The sequence below is a fragment of the Podarcis gaigeae genome, assembly GCF_964106915.1.
Source record: "Podarcis gaigeae genome assembly, chromosome: 10".
Classification (NCBI taxonomy): domain Eukaryota; kingdom Metazoa; phylum Chordata; class Lepidosauria; order Squamata; family Lacertidae; genus Podarcis; species Podarcis gaigeae.
In genome coordinates, this window is record NC_139686.1 from 37,804,610 (window position 1) to 37,826,727 (window position 22,118).

At 42.8% G+C, this 22,118-nt stretch overlaps 1 protein-coding gene across 6 annotated transcripts in view; it reads left to right on the top strand.

Moving 5' to 3' along the window:
* LOC310825560 (uncharacterized protein C12orf50 homolog) overlaps positions 1–17,218 on the top strand; it is a 21,995-nt gene extending 4,777 nt beyond the window's left edge. For 3 of the 6 annotated variants that reach the window (XM_083699378.1, XM_083699381.1, XM_083699379.1), the window contains 11 exons: positions 1,221–1,340; positions 2,378–2,501; positions 4,675–4,833; positions 5,404–5,481; positions 5,574–5,687; positions 8,799–8,909; positions 9,036–9,143; positions 10,938–11,045; positions 11,259–11,462; positions 13,537–13,626; positions 16,985–17,218. In XM_083699378.1, coding sequence (XP_083555504.1) covers positions 1,221–1,340; positions 2,378–2,501; positions 4,675–4,833; positions 5,404–5,481; positions 5,574–5,687; positions 8,799–8,909; positions 9,036–9,143; positions 10,938–11,045; positions 11,259–11,462; positions 13,537–13,626; positions 16,985–17,010 — 1,242 coding nt within the window. In that variant the 3' untranslated portion in view covers positions 17,011–17,218. The remainder of the gene's footprint in view (positions 1–1,220; positions 1,341–2,377; positions 2,502–4,674; positions 4,834–5,403; positions 5,482–5,573; positions 5,688–8,798; positions 8,910–9,035; positions 9,144–10,937; positions 11,046–11,258; positions 11,463–13,536; positions 13,627–16,984) is intronic. The other 3 variants (XM_083699380.1, XM_083699382.1, XR_014555361.1) reach the window with 2 other exon arrangements.
* The last annotated feature ends 4,900 nt before the right edge of the window (positions 17,219–22,118 follow it).

The following is a 22,118-nucleotide window of genomic DNA, read 5'->3' on the forward strand; positions in this document are numbered from 1 at the left end:
CAAGAGAGGCCCTAGAGAGCACAAATACTTCATTTTGTTTATCCACCTTGAAATTCTCAGGTCTCAGTTGATCTACCTCTTTGTGTTTCTACCATTTAGAAAAAAAACTGCAGATTACTTTTGCTGTTTCTCTCCCCTTGTCCCCCACAGAAGAAAGGTTCATTTGCCTTTTCCATTGAAACCCACAATAATTATGGAAAGTGCAAACTACTTTCTGCTGCTCCTCTGCTCTCCCCATTCAGCAGGAGTGATCACCTCCTCCAAGTTCAAATGGGCATCCCATTTAGAAGACTAAAGAGGGCCTGCAGCCTTCCCCTAATGACTTTTCTTCCATTACAAATATGGCTTAAAAGAGTGGTGGTGATCACAAGGCTTCTCCAGTAGGAGATAACTGAACAGATTAACAAAAAATCTGGAACATACAAGGCTATGTGCAGTTAGCTGTTTATCGGTTATGAAGATCTTTTTCTATTAGCAATGAATGAGTTGTGTGACTAAGTATATATAGATATACATCTTCCCAAGTTGGACCATCATTGTCCCTCAAAACAAAACAGTGTTTACAGTTAGCTAATCATCCTTTCAGGCTCCCACCATTCTACTTCCACATCACTTGCAAACACTAGCGAGAAATTCCTTCAGTTACAGACAGTCCCTACACCTCACCAGTTTTCAAATATCAATGCGCTCACTGGCATGGTCATCTCAATATTCTACACCTACAAAGCCCTTTCAGTATGTTAAATGTGCTTCCACATTGGTTTCCGGCCCATACTGTCCGTGCATAATGTCTACGTTCAGTCTTTGTCCTAAGGCAGGGGTGGAACTGGATCTTTCTGGTGGTCTGGATCATTATCTCCTTCACACCCACACACCCCAGTGGCCTTGTTTGTGCAGTGGCCTCCCGTGGGAGGCTTGCTTGACACCACATCTGATGTATCTCTCGTGCCAGGCAAAAAGTGCTTTTCATTTGTTCAGGCCTTCTAGCATGTCACATAATCTGATATAATCCAATCTTATTTGTTATTTTATTAGTTCAGCTTGGTTTTTATTGCACTGCTGCCTTTCTGCTGGTTCTCTGACTGGAATGTTATTGTATTTTTAATTGTTTGTTTGTGAGCCATGCTAGAGTTTTTGGAAACTGAAGGGCAGCCTAAAGAACACTAAAAGAAATGCTGCCTGGCCGAATTTTCCAACCTCTCTCTCTCTTCTCTATTCAGGGATCAAAGTGCCGATTCCGTCACTGTGAAAAAGCCATTGGCAGTGACACCGTGTGCTCATTATGGAGAGAGGGGAGATGTTCCCATCAACTTTGCAAATTTAGACATATGGAAATACAGGTAGAAACAGCAAGCGCTTTGAAGTGTTCTCTTGTGAAGAGATCTATTATAAGCATTTATTGGCTGTCTCTCGCCTCTGCTGCTGCAGATGTGACATCTTAAGTTTCACAGTTAAGATGCATGATGTTCCTGTGACGCCCAGACATCAGCTTTGGAAATAGTCAAACATCATTTTATCACCTAAAGATAGAACTGGTTCACACCTTCTACCCCACTTGAAAAGCTGAACGAATTCCATGAATTTTAAGGATCCCTTCATCTGTACTTTATTACAGCTTTATGTTCCCATAACGCTCTTCTTTGCACTGCGAGAATAGAATGTTTTTATACTGCAGTGAGTATAGAGGAGAAAAATGAGCTTCCTTTAGTCAAATTTTGAGTCTTCTTAAATTTAGTGGCAACATGTTTTTGCGCTTCAAGTCGATTAAAAGGAAGCTGGGCAGGGGAACCTCCTCCTCTCTCAGATACCACATAAGGGTTGGAACCCAAGGAAATGGGCAGAAGGGAAATACTTATTTCACTTTATTGTTTAGTTATTAGATGTATATGTTCACCAAAAGGTCTCAAGGTGGTTCACAAGATAAAGCCACTAGCAGTGCTCTGCAAAAGTGGAAGAGCTCACTAATACTATGTTATAATGCAAATGTTCAAGTGCTCGTACTCTACACAAGTAGAACAGTAAGTTTGAATTGAGTTTTACTTGCCTCACACAACTCCTGTGATTGGAAGCGTACCTTTAGATTCAACGGAAAATGTGTAATGTATAAAGAACCAGAAGCCTGATTCTCTTTTGATAGCTGATTGGGTAGGGAAATCAGCCAAGTCATTTTCAATAAGATCACATTCTCACACATCTTTTTTTGATGTCTCTGCAAGTTGCAAAATATAAGGGACAGAGCCTTCTTTGACTTCTCAGCAATTTCTCAGCCATTGCTCTTCACTGTCTAGTTTTATGGATTACAGTGTTCCAGTCATGACCCGCTTTACAGTTTTGTAATCATTAAATATGGAACCACCTTTTTTTCTGTTTTCCGTAGCAAAAATACAACAGCATTTCATGTTTCTGGGAGACACAGCCATTGGGCTGTGTGAGAATCAGTTGTGTCTTCCATCACCGGAAACCTCGTAACATAAATGGACTTTTTTTGCCACCTAGTAATGGTGAGTACAAATGTTTTTTTTTCCATATTCTGAAAACTGAGATATAAATGTTCTAGAGTAGAGTCTAGTCTTAAAATATTAAGGACATCACTGTAGAAGGACACTGTCTTTTACACACTGAAATACTCTGGGCTGTTGCCTGACTGATCAGAATGAGGTCAGTGTTTTCAAGATTAACATTCTTGAAGGAGGCAGTTGTAAAACCTTCCCTGGATTCGGAATACCTAACTAACTACTGGCCAGTTGCTAATCTCCCTTTCCTGAGCAAGGTTCTGGAGTAAGTGGTGGCAGACCAGATCCAGGCACTTTTGGAAAAAAACTAATTTTCTGGATCCATTTCAATCGGGGTTTAGGTCTGGTTTTGGTGCAGAAACTGCTTTGGTTGCCCTATATGATGACCTCTGTCGAGAGAGAGAAAGGGGAAACATGTCCCTGTTAATTCTTCTCGACCTCTCAGTGGCTTTTGATACCATTTACCATGTATTCTTCTGGAGCAGCTGTCTGAACTAGAGATGGGTGGCATCACTAGTAGAATGTCTAGAATTCAAGGCAAATGGGGCAACATATTAATGGCCCATCCATATGGATAAGAACAGGGCAGGCACCAGGCTGAGTGGACCCTCAGCATAATGTCACCAATGCCACCACCAAACATGGACTTGAGTTGCTGCCCCCTCCATGCCATCCCTCTGTCATTACTGCCTTGCCTTGCCATCCCCACAGTAATACAGGTGCTGGACCTGACAACCAGACACTTCATTAAGCGGGAGAAACCATGGTGACCACCAGGGGCCAATTGGAGACAAGCTACCCCTCTGCTTCCAGCCAGCCCATTACAGCAGCACCACAGATAATCCTGGGAGGAGGGGGAGAGGTGGCTGGCAGTTGCAGCGCTGCCAGTGTCTGTATCTGTGCTACTGAGGAATTCAAGCACAATATTTTACAATACATAACTTCAGGATCTTCTGTTTGTTTATTTTGTTTAAAGTGTAAGTGTACATGTTCCATCGAAGAATGAATGTTACATTTTATATTCAAACACAAGAATATGGTTCCAATTTAATATGTTTGTATATGGAAGAATACATGTGGAAAGCATTGTATTATAATGAGCAGGGGTGGGGGAGAGAATCAGCTTGGATATTGCAGGAAAGGTCCTCAGATTGAATTCTGTCGTGTATCCTTCTTGCAAAATGCATGTGCATTTCCATTCCACTCTTGATGGATTCCACATGCATTTCCTGCTCAGAAGAAATATATTTTCTCTGAACTAACTCTGACTGGAGAGGAAACAGGTGGAATAAAAGCTCTCCCCCCAAGCTATGATAATGACAGGGGGCATAGAATTGTCTATACAGTACCAGGGTTTCCCAACCTTGGGTCTCCAGCTTTTTTTTTGCACTATGACTCCCATCATCCCTAGCTATCAGGACCAGTGGTCAGGGATGGGATGATGGGAATTGTAGTCCAAAAACAGCTGGAGACACAAGTTTCGGAAACCCTGCTCTAGATTTACAGAGGTAGCAAAGGAAGTGATTAACATGAGTGTGATGGCACCATTGTTGTATTCATTTGAAGGCACACTCTTAAGTCTAGGTCCACCTCATGTCAACAGAGGTAAATTGATATGGCCATCTGTGAGATTATGGGTTTGTGCCTACTGTGTTGCAAAGGTTGCATATTTGTGTTTCAGGTTTCAATTGTGATATACGCTTTCACTGGTGTTTTGATAGTACTGGGGTCTTATGTTGTACCCTGCTCTGGGAACATGAATGGTGAAGGGAGGTCTTGAAATCGAAATAATAAATAGAAAACCTAATCAGAAGTAGGGAGCCCCACTGAATTTGATTGGGCTTGTTCCCAAGTAAGTGTGCATGGGGTTGCAACCTTAATTAATCAATTAATAGGCTGCAATCCTCTGCACGCTAGCTTAGGAGTGAGCTCAACAGAACAGAATAGTGGGCATATGAAGCAATGCTCTATGTAGGATTCATACAATTAATCAACTATGATTTAGTTAGTTGATGGCCTAAGTTGTAATATGTATCCGCTGCATATGTGTCTAAGAACAAAACCAAACCACTGTCTTGGCTTTTATGAGTGAGTTAAGTATGATGAGGACTTCAAAGTTTTACTCAAAGTTTTATACTGAAATTTAAGTTCCTTCCTATAGATTCTACATTGCAAAGGGAAGTTCAGGAAGGGATTTTACCTCCTGCCCAAAATCAAGATTCCACAAAAGGTCAAGAAAACACATTAAGACCTATACATCCTCCACTGATTATTACCATCAATCTTGAGGACGACGACGAAGAAGAACAGGAGGAGAAATGTAAATACTTTGCCAGACATTTTTGTGTGCTTGTTCAATGTTTCTAGCAATTTGAATCTACCTAGAAAAAGTTTACAAAATAGGATCTCATATAACATTATATTAGAGGTTTTTTTTAGCGCTTTTGTGATAACTGTAATAGTATTTAAAAGCTCCCATCCCAAGCAATGTGACTTCAATCTTTTAACAAATACAAAGAAAAAATGTTTTAGACTTTACCTACCCATATGTATCCCAAAGTAATGTTAATATATTTCATAAATGACCAACCCTGTTTGATAATAGAAGTTGGCCTATTGCGTTTAATATTATTCCTAAAATAAATTACAGCTGAATTGAGGATTCAAACTTTTATTAATAAAAAATAGAATGTTAAGCAATAATATTATTTTATCCAGAATATTGAAAAACTCTCCAGAATACAGTCCAGTTGAAGAATCCCACCAGTAAAAAATTATATTGCAATTTGTACTATGAATGCAATTGCAGTTAAGTTTTGCTTTACACGGTACAAGAAGATATCTGGCAAGATCTTTGCTTAGTAAGCTCTGTGAAATTCGGTCCCTACAGATGCCTCTTATTTACTGTCTAAGACACCAGAAGACATAGAAGAAGAAAAGGCAATAAAGGAAATGTGTTATAAATCTGGTAAGAATGTTGTTTCTGATTCTCTTATCTCACTTTTCAGCTGATATCACTCTGGTAACTGCCCCCATTTTCTCTTCCTTGGGGTGAAACAGGAGAATACTACAGAATTCAGACTTCTCAGGAAAACCACTTAACAAAAAACATACCTTTGGTGCTGGAGAACGAGCTCTTGAAAACCATGGAAACTGGTAGAGATTTACAAGAAGGCAAGGACCTGAGCAATATAACTTCTATTTTATTTTTCATATAGGAGAACAAGCCTTGCTGAAGCAGAGCCAGCATGGGTTCTGCAAGGGCAAGTCCTGTCTTAGTAAAGGTAAAGGGACCCCTGACCATTAGGTCCAGTTGTGACCGACTCTGGGGTTGCGCGCTCATCTCGCTCTGTAGGCCAAGGGAGCAGGTGTACAGCTTCTGGGTCATGTGGCCAGCATGACTAAGCCGCTTCTGGCAAACCAGAGCAGCGCACAGAAACGCCGTTTACCTTCCCGCCAGAGCAGTCCCTATTTATCTACTTGCACTTTGATGTGCTTTTGAACTGCTAGGTTGGCAGGAGCAGGGACCAAGCAACGGGAGCTCACCCTGTCATGGGGATTCGAATCGCCGACCTTCAGATCGGCAAGTCCTAGGCTCTGTGGTTTAACCAACAGCGCCATCCGCGTCCCACAAGTCCTGTCTTACTTTTTTATTATTTTTTTTAAAATTCTTTTTATTAAGTTTCATTCATCACATACACAGAAAAAAATAGCACATAAACATTAAATGAAAATATAAAAATGCACCAACACAAAAAAGAAAGAAAGGGGGGCAAGTCAAAAAAAAGAATGAATAATTTTTTTTTATTTTTTTTTAAGTCCTGTCTTACTAACTTACTAACTCTAATGAGTTTTCTGAGAGTGTCAACAAACATATAGCTAGTGCTGATCTGGTTGACATATAGTATATTTGGACTTTCAAAAGGTTTTGATAAGGTACCTCACTAAAGCCTCCTGAGGAAGCTTGGCAGTCATGGAATAAGAGGAGAGGTCCTCTTGTGGATCGGAAATTGGTTTAGTAGCAGGAAGCAGACAGTAGGAATAAATAGACAGTTGTCCCAAAGAAGGACTGTAGGAAGTGGTGTGTGCCCCAAGAAGTCCTGTGGCTGGCACTCAGCTTTTTCACCGTATACCATCAAGAGGCAATTCAGGTGCTGAAGTGGTGCTTGGAGCCAGCTGGAAGTGAGCCAGTAAACTGAGTTGAATCCAGATAAGACAGAGGTACTATGTGTCCTGAGTTTTCAGGTCCAGGAGGTGTGGTGATATATGTGCTGAAGTCTTGTTCTTGTTATTTTAAAAGTAAGATGCTAATATAAGTGGCTCATTGATATTGTCTTAAATATTTGAAGCTGTTTGATTAATGTGAGGGTAAGCTATCAGAATCTGCTACTATAATTTCAAAATCAACTGAATTAAGTAAAGCAAGCAAACAAACTCTGAACATTGATACAAATGCCCCCATCTACTTTCGTTGTTGGCCACGTGACCCGGAAGTGTCTCCGGACAGTGCTGGCCCCCGGCTTCTTAAGCGAGATGGGCGCGCAACCCCAGAGTCGGACACGACTGGCCCGTACGGGCAGGGGTAACTTTACCTTTACCTTTACTACTTTCGTTGTTACTATTTTTACTGTACTTATTCGGATTTAATGGACTGTTTTTATTGAGTTGTAAACCACCCTGGAATGTTTCCAACAAACTAAATAAAAACAAACAATACTGGTCATGTAAAGGAAATTAACAAAGTGAGAAAAATGTATATTTTTATATGATTTCTTTTTATTAGATAGAGATGGAAGTCATTGCTCACTGTAAATGGGCAAATTATGCTGCCATTAGTGACCCCAGGGTTTTCCCCAGTAGGTTTTTTAAAGGAGCAGTCAGGAAAAAAGAACCTGTAATATCTCACGTAATCCATGTTTAAAATAAGAGAACTCAGGAATAATAATATTTAGGAAGTGCTGATGAGAAACAGTAATTTGGACAAAAAAGAATTGGCCCAGTCAATTTAATGAGAAAATATTTAGTGGAAGGCTCAATTTAGTTTCACTGATTTATTTTGCTGATTCATCAGTATGTTGACTTCAGAGTGGACCCCACTGAATCTAAAGAGGCACCACACTGTGACTTTATATTTTGAACAAGCCTTTAATCACTGTAAACCTAAAAAGCCTGCTTGGGTCACTCTCCTTTCTTTGGAGGGGTGTTTAACAGTGACCCTCTCAAAAAAGCTGCTTGAGGAAGGAATAATCCGTTTTGATTTGTAAAACTGTGTTTTTCTGTCAACTGCTGTTCATTATCTGTTGCCACATTTGCTTGAGATAGATGTCTCTAAACACATCTGCAGACTACTCGGGGAATAACAAAATACAGTGGTACCTCTGGTTACGAACGCTTCGGGTTATGAGCTCCGCTAACCCAGAAGTAGCTGCTCCTGGTTGCGAACTTTGCCCCAGGATGCGAACGGAAACCATGCGCAAGAGGCGCGTGTGCAGCGGGAGACCCCATTAGCGAAAGGGCACCTCAGGATAAGAGCGGTTTCAGCTTAAGAACGGATCTCCGGAACGAATTAAATTCATAACTAGAGGTACCACTGTAGCAATTTAGTGACTTCACACAGGGAGGGCAGGGAGACCAAGAAGGAGGGATCTAAGTATGGTGGCACGGTAAACTTTGGCTTCTAAGGAACTGGAAGAGAGAGAGAGATTTGTTACCATGCCCACAGATGTGCAGTGGAAGATGTGCTTCTAAGGAAGAGGAGAAGAGAAGGGATGAATCTGCAGAAAAGGAGAAATGGTCTTTTCACACACATCTACTCAGAAAAGATGAATTGGAACACCTTGGTCACCCTAGTTGACTAGGAATTCCGTGTAGGCAATTGAATGGGTGGCTGGAAGGCGAGATGGATTGCCCTGCTCATCTTCCACCAGCCCATATGCTAGAAGATCTTTAAAATAAAATAGCTTGCTAATATGCCTGTATTTTCATGGTAGCCCAGCATGGAAATGCAGTCTAGGTTGTTGTTGTTTTAAATGTGCAGGCTGATAACTTTGGTGTCTTATTTACCAGCCTTATTTATCTCCCAAGTGCTCAAAACACTTTACAAATGCCATCTCAGCAATCCTTATTAGATTCTTATAATATTATGATCCCCATTTTGCAGATGGGAAAGCTGAAGTTAACAGAAGAGCAGTTTGACTAATGCTATGGTAATACCTATGCCATGGACATTTCCCACTATTAAAATAAGTTTAGTAAGTTCAATGATTCTGTCTCTTGCTCTTTTAGGTGATGGCGTTGCAGTTCCATCAAAGTTCAATATTGCAGAAAGGCAAACGGAGATAACGGCATCATTAGATTGTAGCTCTCGATCTGATCTTAGTGCCTTTGAAAATGGAGGTAATTACTTCAAACGTACATTGACTATTTAAATTCTTATGATTTACATGACAATCAAATGGCAGTGTAAACTAAAATGCAAATACAAGTTCTGTGATTTATTTATTTATTTGTCTCTCTTTGTAGGAGGTGATTGCTATTTGCCACAAAGAAATATATTTGTTGCAGGGATACAAAGCAAAGCATTCAGTGGAGAAAAAGAATTTGCCATGCTGAAGTGTTCGAACATTAAAGGTATTCAGAGCTCATGTATCGTCTTTTGGGGGAGGGGGGGGGGAATTGGGAAGATATATGATTCTTCCTTTCTGCAGTTTGAAAATGAATCTGCACAAGCTGCCTGCATGATTTTTCTATAATTTGTGCCAGGGAATTCAACTGTACTGGTGGTTAATTTCATTTTCTTATCAGAGTTAACACTCGGCTCATTCCCCACCCCACCCCCTGCTACAGCTCATTCTGTCTATTTTCTTTGGTGCCAACACAAGCTTGTTACGGAGTTTAGCTTTGGCAGGATCATCCAATTAATTACTGTGATCATTTTTACTGTTCTATGATGCAGTGAACCATTGCAACTTCCCAAGAGTCTAAAAGGGGACCGTGCTGAGAAGTATTAGATAGCGGGCTCAGTTTCATGACACATTTAAATGTGTGAAATGATCAGCTGGATTTTTCACATAACGCCAATTATCACAGCCACCAAAGATGCTTCTGTGTTAACCTGGATATAGCCTTGTTTGACAGCATGATACTTCCTCAAATTCAGACATTCTGTAGGTGGGGGAAGCACTGGGGGGTTCTTCTATGGAGGGGAGGGAGGTGGCTAGGCAAAATCAGGGGGTCCCCTTTATTGAACAGTTTCACATTTTCATTGGCGTTGTCCATTCACTTGCCCTGTCCCTCCCTGCCCAATGTTCACCAATGCCCAGTGTGTGTGTGTGCGCGCACACACACTAGGTAAGCCGAGACTGCTGTCCCTTCTTATTATGCCAGTCACTTCTCACTCACTTGGATGCAACAGGTAAAAACAGGCAACAATACCAAATGGTTGCAGCAGCAGAATCAGGGCACAGTGATGGTAGGGCAGGAGCTTCAACAGATACCCCATGGTGCCCCTGGCTGCCATTGAAAGAGCACCATAAACGATCCATTATTGACCTCCACAACAGGGATCTAGTTGCGTAAAATGTCAGCCACCTCATTTTAATACATGCAATTATTTTTTGTGTCCCCTCTCTGTATGGGTGGACAGCTCCTTTCAGCTGCTTCTGTCCAGCTGCCTCCTGTAAAAATGGACTGGGATGGCGACGGAGAAAATCTATATTGTGTTGCATCTGTGCACTGGTTCACATAGATTGATAAAGATAAAGGGACCCCTGACCATTAGGTCCAGTCGCGAACGACTCTGGGGTTGCGGCGCTCATCTCGCTTTACTGGCTGAGGGAGCCGGCGTACAGCTTCCGGGTCATGTGGCCCACATGACTAAGCCGCTTCTAGCGAACCAGAGCAGTGCACTGAAACACCGTTTACCTTCCCGCTGGAGCGGTACCTATTTATCTACTTGCACTTGACGTGCTTTCAAACTGCTAGGTTGGCAGGAGCTGGGACCAAGCAACGGGAGCTCACCCTGTCACAGGGATTCAAACCACCGATCTTCTGATCCGCAAGCCCTAGGCTCTGTGGTTTAGACCACAGCGCCACCTGCGTCCTCACATAGATTCAGTAGCAGGTAAATGAGGGAACAGCTCAGGTGTTAGGTGTGCTACACACACATGGCCAATTTATACTGCACAAAAAATGGGAGGAGAAAGGGAGGATTGTTAAAACCATACTTGTAAGGCTATCTGCCGGTCATTTTTGGATCACATTCCAGGTCATGAATACAGCAAGGTTGGCCTTTACCATGATCCCCCCCCCCGCCCCCACTGAATCCTCAGTGAATGCATGAAACAAACCTGGGAATCTTCCTCCTTTCTCAGTGCCCTAGAACTGAGAGGCAAAATCCTGTTGTCGTTTTTTTCTTCTCTTTAGCTACAAGTCACTCCGAAAGTATAAAGAAGCATCATTTTAAAGGAGTGAAGAAAAAGAAATGGATTTCCGAGGAACCCAAAAACCTTCCTCTCCCATTGACAGCAAAAGGTATTTTGAGAAACCGTTTTTAGTAGGTTGAAAAAGTCACACGGGGCCAATTGACTCATTTGGTCCTGGTTCAACGTCAGAGGCAATCTCTTAAAAGGGGCAAACTCTGTATTTGTATTGCATGTCCCCATCCATTGCCCTATATGTTGAGCAGCACTCAGTAGCTTCTTACAAGTCTGGGGAAAATATTGATTATCGTATTATTTCTTGCAGCAATGCATACTTCAAACCCTAAAGGTAAAGGGTATTGCCAACAAAATGATCAAAGCAAGAATGCTGAGAATGCTTCTTATGTTCCTTCTCAGAGAGCCAGCGGGAGAAGTATTTCCTTGAGTTCTCCAGCAGCTGCAAGGTCACCCAATCTGACCTATGGTAAAGTTGGTGCAACCAAAGAATCCAAGATGAATTTGGCTGCAGGTGAGCACATAGTCTCATAGACCCCTCCTTCTGGCATGGAGGTTTGCCTGCCTTATTGAGTTTGTGTTCTGTTATACCAAATTTGAGTTAAACATAAGACTGTCTTACAGAGAGAGCTTTTGCCATTGTGGCGCCCTGGATATGGAATGCTTTCCCTCAGCAGGTTCGCCTCTTGGCCAACATTGCTTTCTTTTACAAAAAGGAAAAGTTTCCCTTCCCATTTTCTCAAGATTTAAGGTAGCTTTATGTACAATAAGCCCACAGCTTGAGCACATTTAACTTGTGTGCATTCAGCATAAATAGGAGGCAGAATGTGGGTCAGCATCCAGGGGATAAGAGTTTGGCAGTCCCGCCTGCCCTTGCACCCAGTTGTGTTTTGACTAGTTATAGGCATGATCTCCAGAACATAACCCCCCACATAAATTCAGGGCTTACCATACTGTTGACTGTTGACTGTTCTTTTACCTATCAGTCTCATCTATTATTTGTAAGGTTATATATAAGAACTAGGGACGCGGGTGGCGCTGTGGGTAAAACCTCAGCGCCTAGGACTTGCCGATCGTATGGTCGGCGGTTCGAATCCCTGTGGCGGGGTGAGCTCCCGTCGTTCGGTCCCAGCTCCCGTCGTTCGGTCCCAGCTCCTGTCATTCGAACCTAGCAGTTCGAAAGCACTCTTAAGTGCAAGTAGATAAATAGGTACTGCTTTATAGCGGGAAGGTAAACGGCGTTTCCGTGTGCTGCGCTGGTGCCAGCTCGCCAGAGCAGCTTCATCACGCTGGCCACGTGACCCGGAAGTGTCTCCAGACAGCGCTGGCCCCGGCCTCTTAAACGAGATGGGCGCGCAACCCTAGAGTCAGATACGACTGGCCCGTACGGGCAGGGGTACCTTTACCTTTACCTTATATAAGAACTTGATTTTTTTAACCTTCTAAACTGTTTGTAATGTCTCTGTCTGGTCAATAGCTATTTCTGAAGAAAAAAACAACTTATAATTTATGTTTATTACAAGGTAAAAGCACAGCCACAAGATTTTGCTGCAATTTGGTGGGGTTTTATTCAGTTCAGATACAAATAGAGATGATTTGTTGTCAGATGTGGCAATAATGGTTTGGATGGTCTAATTCTTCTTCTTTTGTCTTTATCCTCCTTAATGTTTATTTTGTTTGTTTGTTTGTTTTCTTATAAATCTGTCCCAACTCTGCCAATTTTGTAATGACAATGTCATAAAAATCAGACAATGAGTTCCTCTAGTTTAAATTTTGTATTGAAGTATTGCGAGCTCTAACCCTTTCGTTATGCTCAGAAACATGTTTGGTTAATTCTCTGTGTGGTTTCATATTTTGTCATTTTGCAGTAGTTCTTCTTGTTTTGTTATATTAAACCTCAGTAAGAAATAAATAGAAAAGAAATGAGTGAGAGGTTTGGGTATCATCTGAATTACCTCACTCCAAAATTTCACATGGATGTTAAATAGCGTGGGAAATAAGATTGAACTTTGTAGTATCTTTGGAGTCCAATGTCCTATCAGTTCTTTTCCAGACAGATGATCCAGATATCATGGTCATTGTTATTAAGCACTATTGCTAGGACCTGGACAATCAACAGCCATCTTCCTCCTGTCTGTTTCCTAATGGAAGTCAACCACCAGGACAATTAAAGCAGTTCCAGTCCAAAATGAATATTAGATCTAAATAATTGGTTTCATCCAAGAATACTTGGAGTCCCAGTAGCACTTCTGTAAGATTAGTGAATTTGACAGAGGAGTTGTTGGGTTAATTAAACGGTTGAAAAGTCCCAAACAGCCAATGGAATCACACCTTCTTTTAAGGAAGTATTTACTGGTCATGCCAAGCATATGTGTTAAGTTTTCCCTCTCCCAAAATCTAGTTCATGTTCCCAGATTGAAAATGGAATGCATTCTCCCTTGGGGTTAATATGTTTTTTGAAGTGATCTATGATTTATGTGATGTCAGGTAACATCATGGCTAAAACACTCTCTCTTTGTAACTAGATTGGCAGAATATGATTATAATTATCACTGAAAATGTAAATCAAACTGTATTTTTCTTTACAGAGAGGTGCACTTCAGCATATAATATACCAGCTTGGCGAAAAAGAAGCCCACATACTAAAGTATATACTAAAGCGGAAAAAATGCATTCAGGTATTTACAATGCCAATATGAACGTATTTGCTAAAAATGAAAGAAAATTAGAAAATGGGGAACATTTCTAAAGAGTGGATATCTTATTATGTAGATTACTTTATCTTTGTATATTGCTAGTGGATAGGAGGGGAGAACTCACGAAATCTGTTTAGTGTTGGAGCCTATGCACTTGTGCCCCAGAGACACTTGGGATAAGAAGGAAAAGTGTTGACATCTGAGATTTGTTCTTTAAACTTGTGTTATTTAGACAAACTGACTCAGGACATCCCTTACTGTTTTCTCAGTTGTTACTCTCACATAGTAACTGAGATTGGATGCAGATGCCAGTTGAGTTTTGGCTACATGGGAAGTTATCCCACCCATTTCTGTCCTTTACTAGATAATACTGATCTCAGAAATATCAAGATTATATGGTGTTTTTTATGTGAAAGATCCCTCAGAGCTCCTGGTACTGTAGTTATGCAGCCACCCCCCCTTTTTTTTATCCCACTGACCTCCATTCCCAGCATAGTCCCCTTCACCTGTTTTGAGCTTCTGGGAACTTCACCTGTGCCTTCTAGAATGGTATCCTGAGTTTCCTTGCTGTCCTTTCACATTTGCACACATTTCCACTGACACTGCCATCGTCATTGCTCCCAGTCTAGCATATAGTCTGCTAGGAAACTATAATGAGATATATGGGATTGAAGTTGGGCTGGGAGGGGATCCGATAAGCTGAACCCAACATACCAGAACCACAAAGGGAGGGGGAAGTGTGATAATGTCCTGAGTAACAGAGGGTACAGATGACATGTGGCAATCAAATATGCAAAATGATAACTTGCGTCAATCTGTACTTTTGCCTAAAACCAGCCCAGGGTTGCCAATGTGGGGCCAGATGTTGTGGACTACATCTCTCATCTTCCCTTACCCCAATGGCCATGCTGACTGGAGTGGATGGGAGTTGGAATCAACAACAGCTGGATGGTACCAGGCTGGCTATCCCCTATCTATCTAGAAGGTGGTCTGAAAATGGAACAGTCCTGCCCATGTATTAACATCTCGAGATGAGGCTCTTCTTCATTTGTGTTTGTTGGGTAAACTTTGCTATGTGTCAGTGAGGAATAAAACCTTCTTTGTGGCGTCTCCATCTGTGGAATTCCTTTCTGAAAGGAATATGACTGGTGCCAATGTTACAATCATGTTACAGCCATTTCAGTGCCAGGCCATTTATTTGTCCAGCTTTCTTTTTGTTTGTTTGATTTGAAGTTTAGTTTCCAGTCCTCTCTGCCTGATTTTAGTGTGTTTTTATTTATTATAATAATGTATTATCTGTTACTGTATTATACTAAATTTTTGGGTGCTTAGTAACTTTCAGAAGGAACTGAAAAACATTCCTGTTCACCCAAGCATTTGACAGCTGTAAGATGCTGTTCCTTGCAGTGTTGAAATTATTAGCTGTAAGGATATGTGACTGTTTTATTTTGTTTTTAATTGCATTGTTTTGTTGGTTGCTGCTCTGGGCTCCTGAGGGAGGGAGGGCAAGATAGGAATTTTATTAATATGGATTATAGTTTCATGTGAAATAGCCATACACAGTAGAATATGAATTCTGCTTGGTGGAACTCGTTCCTGAAGTTCTTTTTCAATGAGGTCTGCTCCCAAGTATTATCTGTTTTTATCTTATTTTCTTACATTTATATCCCATCTTCCTTCCATCAGGGCATCCAAAGAGATGTACACACAGTTCCCAGTAACTGACTCATCTAGGCACCACCCAGACCCAGATGATGTTTAGCTTTTGTAAAGTAATAACCTCAAGTGCCTTCAAGGCATGCCCTAGGACAGGGGTCGGCAACCTGCGGCTCCGGAGCCGCATGCGGCTCTTTAACGCCTTTGCCGCGGCTCCGGGGTGGAGGCGAGGGGAGGAGGCGCATTTTCCTTTGTTCCCGCCCCAAGCCTCGCGCGCCCGATGGGAGCTCCTGCCGGGCGCGCAAGGCTTGCAGACACTCGCCCGAAGCACGGGGAGCCCTCCGGAGGGCTCCCTGTGCTTCGGGCAACAGGCTGCCGCCCCAAGCCTCGCGCGCCCGACGGGAGCTCCTGCCGGGCGCGCAAGGCTTGCAGACACTCGCCCGAAGCACGGGGAGCCCTCCGGAGGGCTCCCTGTGCTTCGGGCGGCAGGCTGCCGCCCCAAGCCTCGCGCGCCCGACGGGAGCTCCTGCCGGGCGCGCAAGGCTTGCAGACACTCGCCCGAAGCACGGGGAGCCCTCCGGAGGGCTCCCTGTGCTTTGGGCAGCAGGCTGCCGCCCCAAGCCTCGCGCGCCCGACGGGAGCTCCTGCCGGGCGCGCAAGGCTTGCAGACACTCGCCCGAAGCACGGGGAGCCCTCCGGAGGGCTCCCTGTGCTTCGGGCGGCAGGCTGCCGCCCCAAGCCTCGCGCGCCCGACGGGAGCTCCTGCCAGGTGCGCAAGGCTTGCAGACACTCGCCCTCCGGAGGGCTCCGCGTACTTCGGGCGGCAGGCTGCCGCCCCAAGCCTCGCGCGCCCGACGGGAGCTCCTGCCGGGCGCGCAAGGCTTGCAGACACTCGCCCGAAGCACGGGGAGCCCTCCGGAGGGCTCCCTGTGCTTCGGGCAACAGGCTGCCGCCCCAAGCCTTGCGCGCCCGACGGGAGCTCCTGCCGGGCGCGCAAGGCTTGCAGACACTCGCCTGAAGCACGGGGAGCCCTCCGGAGGGCTCCCTGTGCTTCGGGCAACAGGCTGCCGCCCCAACAGGCAGCCGCTGGCTGATTTGCTGCTATTGCTTTGCAATTTGCAGCTACTGTTTTGAAGGGGAGTGAAGAACACACACTCAAAAAAAGGTAACTTGTTAATATAACGTTTATTTCTATGAGGAGGAGTAATTCTGAGGGGTCAAACAAAAAATAATTAAAAAGTGTCAAAAAAGTTATTTTTATAATGACGAGGATAACATTGGGCTAAGAAACAATGTATGCAGTGTTATATTTGTTTTAAATGTCGCAATGGTTTTGCGGCTCCCAGTTGTTGTTTTTTCTTCGGAAACGGGTCCAAGTGGCTCTTTTTGTCTTAAAGGTTGCAGACCCCTGCCCTAGGACAACAGTTAGTATTGTGCAGAGGAAGTGTACCCAAGACTGTTGTCCAGGGTGCTGATAGATGGACTTTTAAACTCTGCCAACTATAGTTAGATTATTTCCATTTCTTAATTTATTGAGGCTCTGTCTCATGTCAGTTATAGTCCCCATTCCATATATTATTGTAGTCAGTGGTTTACAGCATCTCTGTTGTGGAACACTTTGATTCTGTAAACTTCACATTTTGGGTGCCTGTGTTTTCAAATTGTGTGTGTATCTTCATTTCAGAGCCCAGAAGAAATGGAAGCAGATAAAGTGGAAGCAGATTTGAAGGAGAGGGAAGGGCAAAAAAGAAGTGAAATTCTGTTCTTACTGCCATCATAAGGGAAGCAAAAGTGAAAATTCAAATGATACGGTTATCAAGGAATTAAACTGCAGATGCAAAGTTGACAAAATTTAACACTCAAAAAGCAGGAAGTACAGAGAGGCTAAAACATACGTATTAAAAATATGTAAACAAGGCACATCTTTCTGAATGAGTTATTTTGCAACTGAAGTTTAAATATTGTTTGACAGTTTTACAGCTTTAAAGAATATAAGTTTCCATGTCCCTCCCCCTTCAGAATACAGTGCCAGCAGGATTTTAGAGATGGTAGTACGGATCATATGGTAGATTTTGACAGACAAATCTGATTTCCCCTTTTCTATAATGCTGAAATAACAATGTTGTGATTCATCAATGAATGTACAAGCTGTTGATTTTCTGTATTCTAGGAGACCATGATTCAGCATGACTAATCCTAACAATGCTTATTCAGTGGTTTTCTGAACAATACAGACAATAACTGTCTGAAATTCTGAGGATAAGAGGGGCTCATTAAATGCAAGCACTGTAAGAGTTCAATTAATGCAATCATGTTTACTTAGTAGTCATGCTACCCAAATTTGACATTGGGGCAAGAATGAATAAAGGAAACATTACCTTCTAAAGTATCTGAGTCCAATTCTTGTGTTGGACTTCCACTAAGCTTCAATAATATTTGCCCAGCTGATTCTCAAGTCAAGAGAGAGGAGGCTAGACTGGAAAATGATCAAGTCTTAACTTTCCTAAATTTAGAGGGTTGTTTTTTGTTTTGTTTTTGCCTTTAGGTATCTCAAGCAAAATGTGCACAAAGGACTTTAAAGGAACTGTTTATATATCAAGTTTGCATGTGGTTTGGGATTTCTGTAATTAGCAGTGGCAGAATTCTTGTGAATGGTTCCAGTTTATTCCCAATTCTTTGGTCTCCAGATTTTCCAACACCATACATCTCCTTTTTAAGCTTTCTTGCTTCCTGACCTTTCCAAGAAAAGAATGCTGCAGTCCTACATGAGTCCTACATGCAAAGCAGCACCCAATTTTAACCTGTTTTTCCTTGCTACATTGCTTCTGCATTGTAAACCAGGAATAGGATCATGGCACTAATCTCACATTCTGTTGCCTTTACACTGGAAACTTAAACCTGTCTTGTTGTCTTGTGTGGACTTATTAGATGTGCCCATTCTTACAGGCACATTCTTATGGCTATATTTTTTCAGAATCTTTCTGAACACTTTGCATTCTAACTTACCTTGTATTTCCAATCAGAAAGAGAAGCAAGACAAGCACAGAAGAGGCACAGAATATATGTCAGCTTTGAGGCCAATAGACAAATGTATTTATTTTTTGGGGGGGGAGAAGGATCATATTTTAACATTCTAAAGATGCAGTATGTTGTTGAAACTGTTTCCCCCCCCCCTTCCTAATTGGATGCTGTACATTTGAATTTCTAGGCCACATAACCCTATAGCTATGTTTCACATCTTGACAGCCCAAAGCAATTTAAATTTTTAATTCCAAAAGGCCTCATGCGTAATTCTTGTTAACTGGCTTGGACGGGGGCAGATACTCACAGGGTTTTTTCAGGCAGAAGTGTTCATTTTTGCAATTACTACCTGCTCAGCAATTTTGTAATTCAGTGCGAGAAATATTGCATTGGGATAATGTGCAATATTAAGGTTTCATGTCTGCAAATGTTGGCGTGCTAGCCGGGACATATTATTCACTCTAAAGGTTAAGCACCCTTAAGAGCAGAATGAGTTCCCTTCCCATTGCCAAAGAAGTTTAGTTTGCGGAATGAAAAGCGAGAGGGAGGGTATTATCCCGGCCTGCTCACAGCTTGGCTATTTTTCTATAGGACTATTCAGCACCAACCAGGAGGTTCTCAAACTAGGGATTTTTTTGATGGAAATAAAGCAAACATTTTGACCCTTGGTAAACAAAGGACAAACGAGTTATGAAGTGTATGTGCATAGCATAGTAAAATAAGCCTGAGAAAGAGCCCGGCCTGCTTTTATGTTCAACAGCAGTCTGGGTAAATCAGTAGGCAAAAACTCTTTCATAGCATGGAAACAACATTGTCACCTGCTGAAATCTGCAGGTAAAGTTTTGCTTGAACACGGACCTGCAGTGACTGGTTCAAGACCCCTTCCTTCTCCACAGACCCTCTTGGGTGTTAAGATCTGCAGGGGGAGCCCTCTTGGTAGTTATTTCTAAATAGAGGTACCTCTTTACCTTGGTTGTTGACACCTGAGGTGTTTGTGTTCAGGTCCCACCCTATTCCAGAGACTGCAACATGCTTTAAATCCTGAGTTTTAAATCGTTGCAAGCTGTCCTGAGACTTGCTGGTGAATGGTGGGTAGTCATCATCATCATCATCATCACCATCATTTATGCTTATTGTTATGAGTTTGGGATGGAAGAAGTAGGCTGTATGTGAGATCCTTCTCTAACCCCCGAATCCAGGTAAAGGTAAAGTTAACCCCAGTCATGTCCGACTCTAGGGTTGCGCGCTCATCTCACTCAAGAGGCCAGGAGCCAGCGCTGTCCAGAGACACTTCCAGGTCACGTGGCCAGCGTGACTAAGCGGCATCTGGTGAGCCAGCACCAGCGCCGCACACGGAAACGCCATTTACCTTCCTGCTATAAAGTGGTACCTATTTATCTACTTGCACTTAGGGGTGCTTTCGAACTGCTAGATGGGCAGGAGCTGGGACCGAATGACGGGAGCTCACCCCGCCGCGGGGATTCGAACAGCCGACCTTGCGATCAGCAAGTCCTAGGCACTGAGGTTTTACCCACAGCGCCACCTGCGTCCCCCAACCCCTGAATCCAGCAAGTGTTAAAATATAAATCTGGCCAGCTTCCTGTGTGACCCAGGTGATCATCTGGGTGATGGACCATTAGGAGAAAAGAGGAAAGGGGGCTCTGTGTGAGACGGCCAATGAGCTGTCCCCCTCTCAACTCAGAGATAGTTAGAAGGACAAGTCTGAGTTTAGAGTTAAAGTGGCATTGATGTGACCCGGAACTTGCGAAGCAGCAAGCTGGAGAGTCAGTCAGAGCAACATTTGAGAGCAATGTCTGAGTTCTGTTTGAACCCAAGGCTGTGCAGCTATTGGAGAAACAAGACCCATTTGGGGTGTTAAGTCTGTGAACCCCTCATTTCCAAAAGGAAACACGGACCTTGAGGAAGCACCTGATACTCCTGGAATCTCGCACTACTCAGGGACTGGGGTTGTGTACAACAATATACATCAGCACATACACAGTTTAGGCATGAATGCACTCTCTTTGGGGTTCGTTTTCGTCATACATAAGCCTTTTCACAAGTCCATAGGGAAAACTGTTCAGATGACATGTGCAATCTGTGTCTGCTTCTGAAATGTGCGCACAGCCCCAGTTTGAATTTTCTTTTGCCTATTAAGAGGAAACAGTGCCAGCTGTTTGTGAGAGTGACTGGTGATGGTTCCTGTAGTGCCCAGAGCTATTCTAAGAAGCTCCTACACAAATGTGAAATTGCCTTCCCCTGAGACTCAGGGCTGCTTCACACATGGTAACATTTCTACATAGCAGGAATGGAATGTGACAATTTCTGTTTGGGGATTTTGTCATGGATGAAGGAACCTGAGGAAATTTCAAAACTCTTAAAACTTTAAAAAGAGAGAGTAAATGCCAATGTTTCACTGGTGAGAGTCAGCACAGTGGATAATAGTGTATTATCCCCTCAAACCCAATGATAGTGATGGTTAAGAAGAAGTTTTAATTTTACAAGGATGGTGCATTAAAAACAAAAGCAACATGAATGAATTTGGTTCTCAAAAGCAACGGGAGGGGAGGGGGGGAGAGAATGCAAATGGTTATGGAACAGTAACCACTAGAGGGCAATATTAGCACATGCATGGAACTTTGTCATCAAACTATCCCATCACGGTATTTAGGCAATAAAGAGTTGTAGACCCGATTATCATTTACAAAGAAGTTTGTACAGAGATCTCATTTGCTATATTGGGGTGCCTTTTTAAAAGTGTGTTTCAAAAGACTTTATTCTAGCAGAGAGGGTAATAGAAGAGAGAAACTGGAAGACAAGAGGAAGCAGTTAAGTTGGGATAAGGCAACTGGTAAACACCTGATTAGACTTGTCCTGTGTTTCATATTGAGAAAGATTGTGAGGCATTTGCCTCCTGAACCTACAAAAACAAATCTAATATGGGATGGGAGCACATGCCTTGTATGTGGAAGTTCTCAGGTTTATTAATATTCTCTTAAAAGGGACCTGGAAACGGGGGATGTGAAAGAGCTGCTATTAGCCAGAGAAGGCAAAACAGCCTTACCAATTATAATACAGCTCATGATAAGCCAGGAATCCTATATACCATTTAAGGTTCTAAGTCATTAACACCATAGACATTTCCACCTGAAATTGTGAAATGTTTCCTCCCTGCCTAGAGTTCCATGAGCCCTGATGCAGTCATAGGGATTCTTGTACAAGCTGGCTCCCCACTTCACTTCAATAGATGGGGCAGTTCTGAAATCAATGAGAGAAAACGTGTCACACAAATCATTGCCGGTATCACTGCACATGAAAATGCCAGTAGACTGAGGCATTTGTATATGTCAGTAGTCCATGGTATTTGCTAGGGGTGTGCATCAGGCTCTGAGTATACCCTGTGTACCCTGAATTATGATGTGAACCAAGGTGAGAACCATGGCAGGCGCCATTCCCTCAGCAGGTGGACCAGGCCTGCAAATTGGCACAATGCTGGCAGAAAATGAATACCTACAGGCTTTCCCCTTTGTTTCTTTCTTTTAAATCAAAATTTAAAGATGCCCTGCATAATCATGCCCTGCTACAATTTGGCAAGGTTAATCTACTCTTGAAAGGTTGCCCTACATGCAGATTTCATCCATTTTGGTGAAAAGGGAGAGGAAATTATAGCCATTTTAGATTGCCCATTATAGTAAATGGGAGTGGCTCCCAAACAGCTCAGGCTACTTTCCAAAGCTACAGACACAACTACAAGTTGTTTTAAAACAACTTAAAATTGCAGAAATAAGGTGGGTCTC